Below are 16,632 nucleotides of genomic sequence, written 5' to 3'. Positions count from 1 at the left end.
GGTGGTGTAGTGGTTAGCGCTGTCGCCTCACAGCAAGAAGGTCCTGGGTTCGAGCCCCAGGGCCGGCGAGGGCCTTTCTGTGCGGAGTTTGCATGTTCTCCCCGTGTCCGCGTGGGTTTCCTCCGGGTGCTCCGGTTTCCCCCACAGTCCAAAGACATGCAGGTTAGGTTAACTGGTGACTCTAAATTGACCGTAGGTGTGAATGTGAGTGTGAATGGTTGTCTGTGTCTATGTGTCAGCCCTGTGATGACCTGGCGACTTGTCCAGGGTGTACCCCGCCTTTCGCCCGTAGTCAGCTGGGATAGGCTCCAGCTTGCCTGCGACCCTGTAGAAGGATAAAGCGGCTAGAGATAATGAGATGAGATCAGTATCCTTGTAATTGGTTTACGGGAAGATTTTTTGTTTGGTTATCCTCGTAATTGGTTTACGGGAAGATTTTGTTTGGTTATCCTCGTAATTGGTTTACGGGAAGATTTTTGTTTGGTTATCCTCGTAATTGGCTTACGGGAAGATTTTGTTTGGTTATCCTCGTAATTGGTTTACGGGAAGATTTTGTTTGGTTATCCTCAATGTAAAAAAAAAATCCGTTGTTTTTACGGAAAAACACTGGCAGCTGTGGTTGCCAGAATAATCCTGTTAAAAATACAGTGAAATGTAAACAACATTACAGAATAACTTGTACATTTCACTGGGATTCCATGTACAATTAATGATAACTAAATGTAAATTTTACAGGTATTCAATGTACAATAATCAATACATAACTGTTAATTTTACGGATATTCATTGTACAATAAACAATGATTCAAAATGGTTACAAGCAATGATCTACTAGACAGATTTTTTTTGGGGGGGGGCTTTTTTCACCTTTATTGGATAGGACAGCGTAGAAACAGGAAATGAGCTGGAGAGAGATCGGGAAATGACCTTGGGTCGAAATCGAACCCGGGTCCCCGGATTCATGGTATGGCGCCTTAGTCAACTGAGCCACGACAGTGGCTGGTTTTTTTTTTTTTCATTTTTTGAACAGGGCAATGATGTAATTTTAACTATCACATTCTGTTTTAGTATTACAGTTTGTCTGTGTTTAAACTACAACAATTTGTAAATTCTACAAGAAAATATGATCAATTCAACATATTCTTACTGTTAAATTAACAGTGGTATTTGGTTAGGAGTTTTACAGTATATTGATGTAAATTACACACTGCTTCATTGTTTTTGTATTTACAGTTTTTTATGTCATGATTTTACATAAATTCACTGTTAATTCTACGGACATTTTTTACAGTGCTCGTAATTGGTTTACGGGAAGATTTTTGTTTGGTTATCCTCGTAATTGGTTTACGGGAAGATTTTTGTTTGGTTATCCTCAGGGGCGGTCCTGGGGGCGGTCCGACCGGGCAGCTGCCCGGGGCGGCAAGAGCGCGGGCGCGAAAAAAAAAAAAAACGGTCCCCCCCAAAAAAGGTCCCCCCCCCCCAAAAAAAAAGACGGGCGGGGGGTGAACATTTTGGATGGGGAAGCCCAATACCAAAGTTGCGCAGGTGACGTCATCAGTGTGTGTGTGTGTGCCTAACTTGTCATAGCCTCATAATATGCACAATCCCGCCAGCGGAACGTTGTACTAGTCATCAAAAAGACTTTACTACCATAGTACCAGGGGCGGACTTACCATTAGGCAAACCAAGGCGGTTGCCTGGGGCCCCTAACAGTCAGTCCCATCACGGTAAACACCAAACAATATATATGTAATCTTAATTTATCTCTGATATTAAGTAGTCAACGATATAAATGGAAAAACACACCAAAATAGCATCAGAATATAGAATTCATGTGTATATAGTATTTGTCCCAACCCCGGTTGTTTTACATTGGACTAGTCCATGATCTGACGACGTAGACAGGTGCGCGACGGAAATTCAAACCAAAGCAGAGGGAACTGTAAACAAGATGAAGCGCAGTTATGACAGTGGTTGCGCTAAACAAAAAAACAAGGGCACAAAGCAAAAAGAATACAGCTGCACTTCTGAAACTAGCTACATTTTTCAAATTGCCTGAGTCTGCTACAGCCTCAACCTCCGCTGTTGAGGAATGTGTTCGTGTAGTTTGGGTTCCATACCTCTGCACACCACCTTTCTATGAAGACTTTGGAGAAGCCAGCAACAAGTAGGACTTTCTTTCTCATATAATTATGATGAACAATGGACATTTGGAGATTAAGGACTTTTCAGTAATGTACTGGCTGCAACCTTTAAAAACTCATACCTCTCTCTTTCTCTCCCCCCGCACACATACACTCTCTCTCACACACACACACTCACCCACCCCCTACACCCCATTATGGAATGGTGATGGAATACATGAACAATGGAATTTTGAAGATTAAGGACATTTCAATAATGTACTGGCTGCATCCTTTACAAACTCACAATCCCTCTGTATCTGTCTCTCAACCACTGTATTGCCTGTCACTAAATGGCTCTCTCTCTCTCCCTCACTCCCACGAGCGCAGATAGGGGGGGACGGGGGGGGGATTCGTCCCACCCAGATTTAAATTCACCTCGTTGGTCCCCGTCCTAGTCCGGGAGCCAAAGGCCCAAATTTGGCTGAACCTGGCTTCGTCGGTTAAAGTTTTTTTTTTTGCTGTTTGTTGTTGTCCAAGGTCTACTCATTAAGATAAGAGAGGGTGCCCGGTGATATCCCTTGGGCAATTCCGGATATTGGCCCTTTATTGTTGGATGTGCTGCAGTCATAGCCTAAATTCTGACATTTTGACATTCTTCACTTTATGTTCACCAAAGTCTATATATCATACTTATTTTTGTGTTTGTTAACATAATAGGATGAGTTTAAGGCCTGGGGGTGGGGTTCCAGCCATGGTTGGGGGTGTGGCCATGCAATTGGGGGCGGGGCTTATACCAAAAAGCCCTTTATTACTCTATTACTTTGGTTGTTAATGCGAGCCTTAAATTATTAGGCATACACTCCATTGTCATCCTTGTGTTTACTTCTGCAGGGGCATATGAGGGACACAATTAGCTAATTCAAGCCAACTTGTGTAGCTATCTTGCTAACTCTGTCAATCACACTGCCCCCAAAAGATCACAGCACGCATAAGCTAAGCAGAGAAACTATTTGACTGTAATCATGAAAGAGCAGTGACATGTACTCACTGCTCACCAGTGAACTAGACCCATAGTTTCACAACACTGGCTAGCACACCCAACTCTCACCTAGTAAATGCTAGTCACTGATTTTTTTAAGCTAATACATTAAGCTAATAGATTGCTTATTTTAACGATATTGACTGTTGAAATAGTAATGTCCCTGGTTCCCTAGTAAAATTCAGGGCATTGTCCCCGATTATCATCTCAAAAGTCTGTTAACCTTACCCTCACCCCCACTCCAAACCACACTGCTTGTGGACTGAGAGTCATGTGCACTAGCCAGTCCACTGACTAGCACGACTTTTAAAACGTTGGGCAGTAAGGTTTCCTTAAGCTAATACATTAAGCTAACAGATTGCTTATTTTTACGATATTGACTGTTGAAATAGTAATGTTCCTGGTTCCCTAGTAAAATTCAGGGCATTGTCCCCGATTCATCCCCACTCCAAACCACACTGCTCTTCCACTGACTAGCACGACTTTTAAAACGTTGGGGAGTAAGGTTTACTTAACATTCTCCTCTGTACTAGCTGGCATCCAGTACATAAGCATATTTTTACAGACACTAAGCAATGGCAAAGGGTTTAGAGGGTTTTTTTTTTCATCTGAACTCTTAGTTCTTTCCTTAAATAGTTTTTGTGTTTTGTGTGTGTGTTTGCATACTGTATGTAATTATTTTACATAATTATTGCTCATTAGTGTGTGTGCATGTGTATGTGTGTGCGTGTGCATGCATGCATGCATGCACGTACATGCTTTATGTACTGTAGTTCTTGTATCAAAATTGTTAATTTTGCAAATTTATGAAAGGGTCAATTACACGTTTGACTAATTTGAATGACAGTAAAGCGTGAATACTGTACAGCCAATTTGGTTAATTGAAAATCAGTATCTTTTGCTATTCTTGTGTGTGTGTGCACATGCTGTATATGCCATTTTGCATGCTTGATATATTGCATACTGTAGTTTTACATAGTGGATCACTGGTGTGAGTGTATATGCATGCTGTATATAGTTCTATTGCATGCTGTATATAGTTCTTTTACATAGTGGATCACTGGTGTGAATGTATATGCATGCTGTATATATTTCTATTTCATGCTGTATATACAGTAGTTCTTTTACATAGTGGATCACTGGTGTGAGTGTATGCATGCTGTATATAGTTCTATTGCATGCTGTAGTTCTTTTACATAGTGGATCACTGGTGTGAGTGTATACATGCTGTATATAGTTCGTTTACATAGTGGATCATTGGTGTGAGTGTATGCATGCTGTATATAGTTCTTTTACATAGTTATTGGTCATTAGTGTGTGTGTGTGCATGCTGTATATAGTTTTTTTGCATGCTGTATAGTTCTTACATAGATATTGATCATTATTTTGTATTAACTGTAGAGGTTATGTAATACTTGTATAAAATCGCTAATTTTGAAAAGTTATGAAAGGGTTAATTAATCCACATTTGATGTATTTGAATGACAAATATAGAGAAAAATGTGAATACCTATCAGATACAGCCAACTTGGTGCATTTAATATCAGTATTTACACTGATATTATTTTTTTTGTATTTTCTTCCATTATTTGGGCATATAGGGCATTAAAGGGTTAATATATTAAATTGTCCAAGGGATATCACCAGGCACCCTCTTAAATCTTGAAGAGCTACCTCAAATCTATAAGATAAAGCAAAAAAAAAAACTTTAACCAAAAATTCCGGGTCCGACCCCATGGCTCCCAGACTATCCCCCCTTATAGGGAGGAAAAAACGTCTATGCTGTCTTTCTTTGCATAAGGCAAACCTCACGGAAAAATCAAAAGACTAATTACCATTCGGTTTATTGAGGTGCGCAGGGACTCCCTAAAGTGAATGACGCATGAAATGGAATGACGAATGACAGGTAGTAAATTTGAACAATAAATGGTCCCTTGTCATTCAGATTCTTACAAATGGAATAACGATTGAAATCTTTAGTTTTAGACCTCCCTAGGATAAGATAAGTGGGTGCTTGGTGGGATATCAGCTTTTACAAATGGAATGACAGGGTTTCTATATGTATTGACTTACTTTGAGCTAATGTTGTCAGTGATATCACCTTTTACAAATGGAATGATAAGGTTTCTAGGTGGAATGACATACTTTGAGGCAATGTTATCAGTGATATCAAATTAACAAATGGAATGACATTGTTTCTAGGTGGAATGACATACCTTTACCTTATATTATCAGTGATATCACCTTTTACAAATGGAATGACAGTGAATTTAGGTGGAATGACATACTTTTAGGTTATCAGTGATATAACCTTTTACAAATGGAATGACAGTGTTTCCAGGTGGAATGACATTCTTTCAGCTAATGTTATCAGTGATAACACCTTTAACAAATAGAATGACAGTGTTTCTAGGTGGAATGACATACCTTTACCCAGGGGTTAAATTGGGCCGGGGCTGTCCGGGGCTGAGCCCTGGCACATAAGCTCGGAGCGGATGGCATATGATCACGCACACATCAAAAGCAACAAACCCTTTTCACGATTTTCAGTTCTGAATAATTAAATATCGTTTTATTAATCAATAAACCCATGACTTTTATGAGATAGATCATAGTTTTCCTGATAACAAGACGACCTGTCAAAGCTATTTAGAACAGAACTTGCGATCAGAGATTCTGGTTTCTGGAACACTGCGTGGGTTGCCAATTCCACTTTTTATAAGCGACTTTGGGGTTTCTTTTTTTGTGAGCTCGCTTTAAAAAAAAAATCAGAAGTCGTGGTTTGCGGGTTTTTGGGCTTGTGTTTCAGCGTTGTGACTTGTTTATAATTTTCTCCGTACACCGTCTCCCCTTTTACCTGCATACGATCCTAATCCATCAGAGGTGCTTGAACGAACTGTCTGTACATTTGGCGAGTTCAATTTCCATAGTCCCCAGTTATCGACAGAAATTAGCCAGGGGGAAGGGGGAGATGTTCTACTGCTGTTACAACTACTACTAATAATATTAACAATACAGTGAACATAATCATTATCATATTTTTTATTAAAAACAAAATATCAAATAATACTGAAGAGGGGAAAAAATAATACTGATCTAAATATGTTGTGTTTTTATTTTTAGACAGTATGTGTTTAGCAAAACACATACTGTCTAAAAATAAAAACACAACATATTTAGATCAGTATTATTTTTTCCCCTCTTCAGTATTATTTGATATTTTGTTTTTAATAATAAAAAAATATGATAATGATTATGTTCACTGTATTGTTAATATTATTAGTGTTTTATTATTTATTGTTAATATTTAATTTAATGTTAATTTATTATTATTTATTGTTAATATTATTAGTGTATTATTAGTGTAATTATTATTATTATGTATTCAATTATTTATTTGGCATGTGGTGCTTTTTGTATTGTCTAGAACATACATAAGATGAGCATATTATAGCAGCAAAATAGAAGCACAATCATTTGAATGCAGCAAAACTTTTCTAGACAATACAAAAAGCACCACATGCCAAATAAATAATTGAATACATAATAATAACAACAATAATAAATGCTTCCAATGTTATAGTGTTGTTTGTATTTGGTTGCATTCACTGCATGAATATATTTGATTGACAATTTGACTGACAGTGTTTTGGCATATTTAACATTTATCCTCCAAAATAAATCAACTGTTTTGGTTTAAGATTGTGCAAGCCTTCAAATTTTCTCACTGAACATTTCTCTTTCACATTTTTCACCTGTAGGCATGTGACAAGATTTAACATGATATTGCTCAACCTACCTCTGTAAAGTCAGCTAACAACTTATTAAAATGCACCAGAATTCAGCAAATAACATGTATGATAATAAAAAACTTCTGGGGGAGGACCCCCAGACCCCCCACTAATCATTTCCTTCAAACCAATGTACAACAACCTGTACAATCTGTTACATTGGCCAACCAATCTACATTCAAACTGCCATGTGTAGGGGGGCACTACAAGACACACATAGGCCTACAACACACAGATAAGGTGTATAGCTCTGTGCAATATGATATGGTTATCAAATTAGAGGGTTATTTTCCAAAAAGTATATTGGGGCAGGGCGGCGGGGGCAGGGGCGGGTACGAGGCAGAGCCCCCCCACATAACCAATCCCAATTTAACCCCTGCCTTTACCTTATATTATCAGTGATATCAAATCAAGTTTATTTGTATAGCGCTTTTAACAATAAACATTGTCGCAAAGCAGCTTTACAGAATTTGAACGATTTAAAACATGAGCTAATTGTATCCCTAATCTATCCCCAATGAGCAAGCCTGTGGCGACGGTGGCAAGGAAAAACTCCCTCAGACAACATGAGGAAGAAACCTCGAGAGGAACCAGACTCAAAAGGGAACCCATCCTCATTTGGGCAACAACAGACAGCCTGACTATAATATTAACAGTTTTAACAGGTATAACCCTCAACTGTCCTCATGGGGCCGTCCTTCACAGGAGCGGTGCGATAAAACTCCGACCAGACACAGGGCACCAGGATGGATCAAGCAGGTCCGAGGGGCAGAAGAGGCCAGCATCTCAATCCCAGGATCAACATGCAACTCAGAGGGACAGATTGGGGGGGAAGAGAGAGAGAAAGAAAACACGTTGTTAGGTATGCCCTAAAAATGACAAGTATTAAATCTGTGTGGTAGGCTCGCAGAGACGAGAGTCTTTACATCAGGCATAACACACAACAATGGCATGTTAATATGGTAAAATATATCATGACCTGCTCTGGCTGGATGCTTGATTGGGTGATGGGAGCACACTCCTCAGCAATGATGAGATGCAGATGGGACCCTTAGGGCTGGCCAAGACAATTCAGCTACATTTCACCGGGTCTGGGACATGCGACAGAATGTCTGACGGCCGATTCCCTGCAGGCTACGATAGCCAGTCGAGGTCTCCACCCTCTCCACCAAAAGATTTCCTGTTGACTCCATGTAACTCAGAGGGACAGATTTGGGGTGGGGGGGAGGGAAAGAAAACACAGGTTGTTAGGTATGCCCAATGTCACCTGAATAAGTAGAAACAGTATACATATTGCACCGAGTACAAGCAGGGACTCCGGCAACTAACTATGACAGCATAACTAAAAGGAGAGAGCCAGAAGGTAACACAGGCATGAGGAAGCCCCGGGACATAAAGCAGCCAGCCACTACACCGTCAACAAACTCGAGTGAGCAAGCAAGTGGGGACTGACAGCATCCATACATCCCAGTTTACCAAAACACTCTATGTCTGAGGACCCTCCAGATCTACTCCTTTACCTCGTATATCACCTTTTACAAATGGAATGACAGTGAATTTAGGTGGAATGACATACTTTTAGGTTATGTTATCAGTGATATCACCTTTTACAAATGGAATGACAGTGTTTCCAGGTGGAATGACATACTCTAAGCTCATGTTATCAGTGATAACACCTTTAACAAATAGAATGACAGTGTTTCTAGGTGGAATGACATACCTTTACCTTATATTATCAGTGATATCACCTTTTACAAATGGAATGACAGTGAATTTAGGTGGAATGACATACTTTTAGGTTATGTTATCAGTGATATCACCTTTTACAAATTGAATGACAGTATTTATAGGTGGAATAACATACTTTGAGGCAATGTTATCAGTGATATCACCTTTTACAAATGGAATGACAGTGTTTCTAGGTGGAATGGCATACTTTGAGCTGATGTTATCAGTGATATCACATTTAACCAATGGAATGACAGGGTTTCGAGTCAGAATGACATACTTTGAGCTAATGTTATCAGTGATTTTACTGAAATTGAATGACAGTGTTTTTAGGTGGAATGACACACTTTGAGCATATGTTATCAGGGATATTTCCATTTACAAATGGAATGACAGTGAATTTAGGTGGAATGACATACTTTTAGGTTATGTTATCATTGATATCACCTTTTACAAATTGAATGACAGTATTAATAGGTGGAATAACATACTTTGAGGCAATGTTATCAGTGATATCACCTTTTACAAATGGAATGACATTGTTTCTAGGTGGAATGACATACTTTTAGGTTATATTATCAGTGATATAACCTTTTACAAATGGAATGACAGTGTTTTTAGGTTGAATGACATACTTTTAGCTAATGTTATCAGTGATATCGCCTTTAAGAAATGGAATGACAGGGTTTCTAAGTGGAATGACATACTTTTAGGTTATCAGTGATATCACCTTTAACAAATGGAATGACAATGGCATACTTTGAGCAAATGTTATCAGTGATATCACCTTTTACAAATGGAATGACAGTGTTTTTAGGTGGAATGACATAACTTTAGCTTATGTTATCAGTGATGTCACCTTTTACAAATGGAATGACAGGGTTTCGAGTCGGACTGACATACTTTGAGCTAATGTTATCAGTGATTTTACCTTTTACAAATGGAATGACAGTGTTTTAGGTGGAATGACAGACTTTGAGGTTAAATTATCAGTGATATCACCTTTTACAAATCTAATAACAGTGTTTCTAGGTGGAATGACATACTTTGAGGCAATGTTATCAGTGCTATCACCTTTTACAAATTGAATGACAGTGTTTCGAGGTGGAATGACATACCTTTAGGTTATCAGTGATGTCACCTTTTACAAATGGAATGACAGGGTTTCGAGTTGGAATGACATACTTTGAGCTAATGTTATCAGTGATATCACCTTTTACAAATGGAATGACAGTGTTTTTAGTAGAAATGACTGACTTTGAGGTTATGTTATCAGTGACATCACCTTTTACAAATGGAATGACAGGGTTTCTAGGTGGTATTGATTTAAAGTTACAGGTTTTAGAATTCAGTTAAAGGTATAGGCCCTCTGATGTGGCCAGTTGTTTGACGTCAGTCTGTCTATAAACTGTTTCAAATTATAATCTTCTAAAAGCATGCATTAGCTGGTAATTCATTGATTTTCTTTATTGCAGTCTTAGATAATTTCCTAGAATTTCATTTTCAGAGCATATCTTGAACACTGTAAAGTCAAGGTCAACCAAACTTGTTACCATAATCAATCATTTCCTGCAAGGTTTTCCATTTTCTTGCATAGAAACCAGTCTGAATGGCAGTTCCTTTTCAAAGAATTTCGGTTTCAGAGCAGATCTTAAAAACTTAAAGGACTACCTCTACCAAAACTTGCCATAGTGATAAATCATTTTCTTATGGGATTAGGCATGTTAGGAACCCAGAGAGATAAAACTAAAATTTGACAAATTTAATTATGATTCAAATTGTAGTTAATTTCTCACTGTTCCTTTGCCACAATAATTTCTTTTCTGTTCTCTGCTTATTTCAAGTAGTAGTTGGTGCACAGGTTTTGGTTATTTCAATAAACTATCATTCAAACACAGACATCAATTGTCACTACTGAAAATGCATTTGTCAACAAAATGTATGAATTAAAACAGGATTACAACACTTTTCATTCAAAGACAACAAACACATCTGATCTTTCATTATATATTTGGTTTTACCAGTGTTAACTGATAAAAGTGGCATTACGATTGAGCAGCAGAGCTCGCATGACATATATTTGTTATGCATTCTTTTTAAACAAAGTGGAAAATAGAAAAAATTAATCTTATTTTTACACGTCAATTAATGAGATAACAAAACATTTGTACCTAGACTAAAAAATAGTCTGTGAAATTTGTTCCCTAACTAAAAGGCTGTTAAATATGATATACAGTAATGGAGCAGGACTAATTTTGACCATTCATATGTTCAAATCCTATTATGTGCTTGTTTTCTAGACATTACCTTTGTATGTAAAAACTATAACTTAGATTGGTCATCAAAAGATTTTACCATCCTTGACATAACATTTACCAATAATTTGGCAGAAATGGTTGAGAGAAACTGTAAGGATAAACTTAAATTAAAATGAACATGAATCAGTTGCTTGCAAGAGAAATTACCTCAATAGGTAGGTCAAATGTCATGAAAACGTCTTGTACCAAAGCTCAATCTTATTTCTATTGTACTACCACTTCCTACTTATGCTACAACTAAAGAAATCGAAAAACTTTGATTACGTTCAATTTGGAATGGAAAACCAGACATAATGAAAAGAAAATTAATCACCAGAAATTACCCTGAGGATGGAATTAGTGTTGGATGAGTTTTCCACTCCCATGATAAATCAAACTTTGAAAATCTATTTACGATGAATACATCACCAAAACATGCAGATTTTCTCATCTCATCTCATTATCTCTAGCCGCTTTATCCTTCTACAGGGTCGCAGGCAAGCTGGAGCCTATCCCAGCTGACTACGGGCGAAAGGCGGGGTACACCCTGGACAAGTCGCCAGGTCATCACAGGGCTGACACATAGACACAGACAACCATTCACACTCACATTCACACCTACGGTCAATTTAGAGTCACCAGTTAACCTAACCTGCATGTCTTTGGACTGTGGGGGAAACCGGAGCACCCGGAGGAAACCCACGCGGACACGGGGAGAACATGCAAACTCCACACAGAAAGGCCCTCGCCGGCCCCGGGGCTCGAACCCAGGACCTTCTTGCTGTGAGGCGACAGCGCTAACCACTACACCACCGTGCCGCCCCCATGCAGATTTTTATCTGTATAATAAGGCATCGATTAGCAACAATTCATCTGCATCAAAAACAAATGAATTCTGCTCAGATGTCTTAAAATGATGGGCACAATATAGTAAGATAAAAGAGAAACTTTTTAAAACGCAATGTGAGACTGTCAATGGAATAATGTTAACATAGTGATTCACAATAGGACTTTAGATGATAAGAATATGTTCATATCAGGTTTCGTCTACATGATTGATATTGTCAATAAGATGGAAGCATCATGTCTTATGATAAACTTGTCTTATTATATGAGTATACTTCATTCAATTAAAGTATATATGAAAAAAACCCACAAATATTATGATTGACAAACAAGTGAAGAAGCGAGCAATCTAAAATTGAAAATGGTAATAGTTTCAAGACTATTTTAAAGGTGATATCACTGATTAAATTAGCTTAAAGTATGTCATTCAACCTAAAAACACTGTCATTCCATTTGTTAAAGGTGATATCACTGATAACATAACCTAAAAGTTTGTCATTCCACCTAAAAACATTGTCATTCCATTTGTTAAAGGTGATATCGCTGATAACATTGCCTCAAAGTATGTCATTCCACCTAGAAACACTGTCATTCCATTGTTAAAGGTGATATCACTGATAACATTAGCTAAAAGTATGTCATTCAACCTAAAAACACTGTCATTCCATTTGTAAAAGGTGATATCACTGATAACATAACCTAAAGGTATGTCATTCCACTTAGAAACACTGTCATTCCATTGTTAAAGGTGATATCACTGATAACATTAGCTTAAAGTATGTCATTCAACCTAAAAACACTGTCATTCAATTTGTAAAAGGTGATATCACTGATAACATTGCCTAAAAGTATGTCATTCTACCTGAAAACACTGTCATTCCTTTTGTAAAAGGTGATATCACTGATAACATAACCTAAAGGTTTGTCATTCCACCTAAAAACATTGTTATTCCATTTGTTAAAGGTGATATCACTGATAACATTGCCTAAAGGTATGTCATCCCACTTAGAAACCGTCATTCCATTTGTTAAAGGTGATATCACTGATAACATTGCCTAAAGGTATGTCATCCCACTTAGAAACCGTCATTCCATTTGTTAAAGGTGATATCACTGATAACATTAGCTAAAAGTATGTCATTCCACCTGGAAACACTGTCATTCCATTTGTAAAAGGTGATATCACTGATAACATAACCTAAAAGTATGTCATTCCACCTAAATTCACTGCCATTCCATTTGTAAAAGGTGATATCACTGACAATATAAGGTAAAGGTATGTCATTCCACCTAGAAACACTGTCATTCTATTTGTTAAAGGTGTTATCACTGATAACATTAGCTTAAAGTATGTCATTCCACCTGGAAACACTGTCATTCCATTTGTAAAAGGTTATATCACTGATAACATAACCTAAAAGTATGTCATTCCACCTAAATTCACTATCATTCCATTTGTATAAGGTGATATCACTGATAACATAACCTAAAAGTATGTCATTCCACCTAAAAACACTGTCATTCCATTTGTTATAGGTGATATCACTGATAACATTGCCTCAAAGTATGTCATTCCACCTAAAACCACTGTCATTCCATTTGTAAAAGGGGATATCACTGATAACATTAGCTTAAAGTATGTCATTCCACCTGGAAACGCTGTCATTCCATTTGTAAAAGGTGATATCACTGATAACATAACCTAAAAATATGTCATTCCACTTAGAAACAATGTCATTCCATTTCATGAGCTGAAAGCATGTCATTCCACCTACATTTCAATCATTATTCCATTTATAAGAATCTGAATGACAAGGGACCATTTATTGTTCAAATCACTAGCTGTCATTCGTCATTCCATTTCATGCGTCATTCACTTTAGGGAGTCCCGGTGCGCAGCAGTACATACATAGTTGCAACTGTGCAGACTGCACAGGTTGCGAGCTCGAGCTTGGTTGCTATGGTTACCCACAACAAGTTTGACAGGCATATCGGGGACAGCTCCTAGTTCAGGACCCCAACACGGCATGATGAAGGGTGCCAAAAGGCAGAAAACGATTGCATCGTTTAAAAAAAAAAAAGACTGTAAGTAAACTGTGCCTTACTTTATCATATCACCTTGCAATTTTTTGATAGTCTGTTCAAAGTAATGTTGTAGTGAAAGTAAAATCGTACGGAGTAGAGATGCCTTTCTGGTAGCCTCCTTCTTTCGGTGGTAGCCTGTAGATACAGTGCTCAGAAGGCAGTTTTAATGTTTAATCTGGCGTTCCCTGCCATAATTTCAGCGAGCATATTGTTTCATAAGGAAACTTTGCGAAGAGTTGTTGACTGACTGCCGCTCACGCAACACACAGGGATAGTTAGAAAGTCAGGATGCACTGGTTTACATTTTACACACACACACACACACACGTAGCCCAGCCTCTCGCTATGTTTAACAGTTGGAACTTAGTGGTTTTAAAACTAGTTTTGCAGTTTTGCAATTTCTGTGCGTGATGATAATGTGTAAACTTTGGATTTCCATAGGCTATGTTAAAATGTTATCATTGTCCTGGCCTGCAGGTAGTTCCTGGTGATGGCAGTGAGGGAGGTGAAATAACATGTATACACACTACCGTTCAAAAGTTTGGGGTCACCCAGACAATTTTGTGTTTTCCATGAAAAGTCACACTTTTTTTTATTTGCCACCATAAGTTGTAAAATGAATAGAAAATATAGTCAAGACATTTTTCTGGCCATTTTGAGCATTTAATCGACCCCACAAATGTGATGCTCCAGAAACTCAATCTGCTCAAAGGAAGGTCAGTTTTATAGCTTCTCTAAAGAGCTAAACTGTTTTCAGCTGTGCTAACATGATTGTACAAGGGTTTTCTAATCATCCATTAGCCTTCTGAGGCAATGAGCAAACACATTGTACCATTAGAACACTGGAGTGATAGTTGCTGGAAATGGGCCTCTATACACCTATGGAGATATTGCACCAAAAACCAGACATTTGCAGCTAGAATAGTCATTTACCACATTAGCAATGTACAGAGTGTATTTCTGATTAGTTTAAAGTGATCTTCATTGAAAAGAACAGTGCTTTTCTTTCAAAAATAAGGACATTTCAAAGTGACCCCAAACTTTTGAACGGTAGTGTGTGTATATATATATATATATATATATATATATATATATATATACGCACACATACATATATACACAAAATGGAATCATTTGCTGACAGCTCAGTCCCCCCCAGTTCAAAAATCCTATCTGCGCCCCTGCTCACTCCCTCCCTCACTCACTCTCTCTCTCAAACACAAACTCTCTCTCTTGTACATTTATCTTGCCATCAGTCTTATCCCATTGAAATGTAGAGGTTTTAATAGAGTAATATCCATTTGTGTTGTAGTTCTGATAACAGTAAGATCATTTTGTATCTCTGGTAATGTGTATCTGGTAATATGTATCCATTTGTGTTCTACTTCTGATAAGAATAAGATCATTTTATATCTGGTAATATGTATCTGTGGAGTAAAAATAGTAATTGGATTTCAGATATCCTTGTTTTATTAAAATATGGAGATTGACTTAAAATTGCCTCTCTCTACTGTCTCTTCTGTTGTTTGCCTTGTCGCTCGCTCTCTTTCTGGTTTGATCTGAGCAATAAACACTGTCAGAATTTTGGCAAATGCTGGAGTAATCTCAAACCTGTTTCACTGTGAAGCTTATTTGGGGCACATTGTTAGTGGCAGTTTGCTATCTTTTTTTCTGAATTTACAGCAAGGAGATATGGCATGTGCCAAGTAGGGATGACCATTATTCTGTATGTGTGTTTCAAGACTGACTTTTGAGGGCCCCATGTCTGTATTTCGCCTAGGGCCCCAAAATGGCTAGAACCGCCCCTGCATAGTACTACACTACTATGACATTACACAGAGTCTTAAGTAATACATTACGACTTGATCATTGCCATTCTGCAGCGGTCTCAAAAGTAGCCGGTCACCGGCGGCAAATCGCCGGCTATGGCTTGTTATGCCGCCGGCTATTGTCAGTCGAGTCACAAAATTTAATATTAAATATTTCTGACAGCAAAAAAAGTTGTGAACGTAAATAATATCCACTATGTCATGTATGTCCGTTGCCGCGTCAACTGTGTTTACATCCTCGACACGAGTGCAGCCATTACTGCCGCCTTCTTCTTCTTGGATTTTTATGGCGGTTGGCAACTTAACGTATGAGGTGCATTACCGCCACCTGCTGGACTGGGGTATGGTTCAAGAGCCTATTCTACAACTAACCTGGGTGATTAAAAAAAAAGATTGGTGACACTAGATCCTCTGAATAAGCCCTGTATCCCTCAGAAACTTAAAAACATAATTATAGCAGACATGGCCTGAGCTTACTTTCAAAATTTCCTGCATACTCAAACTTAGTTTTTCTTTTCTCAGCTGTTCCATTAAAACATTCCTTTCTATTACTGCCGCCTGTGTTGCCAGATTGTATTTATACCCTCGACACTAGTGCAGCCATTACTGCCGCGTGTGTTGCCAGATCGCGCGTTTTCCCTCCCAATTAGGGCGGTTTTAAGTGCATTTTGGCGGGTTTTGAACATATTTTGGGCTGTAAAACGTCAGCAGTATCTGGCAACATTTTTTTTTTACTTAATACAAGAAATTAATGGATGCCAACGTTTTTGCGAAAATGGTATTTTATTTTCCATTGTTTAGGCAGCTTCAGCATCATACTGTGAGATTCTGTTCAAATTGTTTTTTTCTTCTATGAAGCCTGAGCCATTTATTTTATTAGTTTATAATTAT

General features: G+C 38.0%; 1 protein-coding gene across 1 annotated transcript in view; it reads left to right on the top strand.

Annotated features, from left to right (window-relative positions):
- Nucleotides 1-1,938: 1,938 nt before the first annotated feature.
- The window catches only part of slc39a6 (solute carrier family 39 member 6), a 191,051-nt gene continuing 176,357 nt past the window's right edge, over nt 1,939-16,632 (top strand). The window contains exon 1 of the mRNA XM_060905928.1: nt 1,939-2,167. Within this exon, the coding sequence (XP_060761911.1) occupies nt 2,140-2,167 (28 nt within the window). The 5' untranslated portion in view covers nt 1,939-2,139. The remainder of the gene's footprint in view (nt 2,168-16,632) is intronic.

Source organism: Neoarius graeffei, chromosome 23 (assembly GCF_027579695.1).
Source record: "Neoarius graeffei isolate fNeoGra1 chromosome 23, fNeoGra1.pri, whole genome shotgun sequence".
NCBI lineage: Eukaryota > Metazoa > Chordata > Actinopteri > Siluriformes > Ariidae > Neoarius > Neoarius graeffei.
The sequence above is the reverse complement of the archived record's forward strand: the minus strand, read 5'-3'. Positions and strand labels throughout refer to the sequence as shown.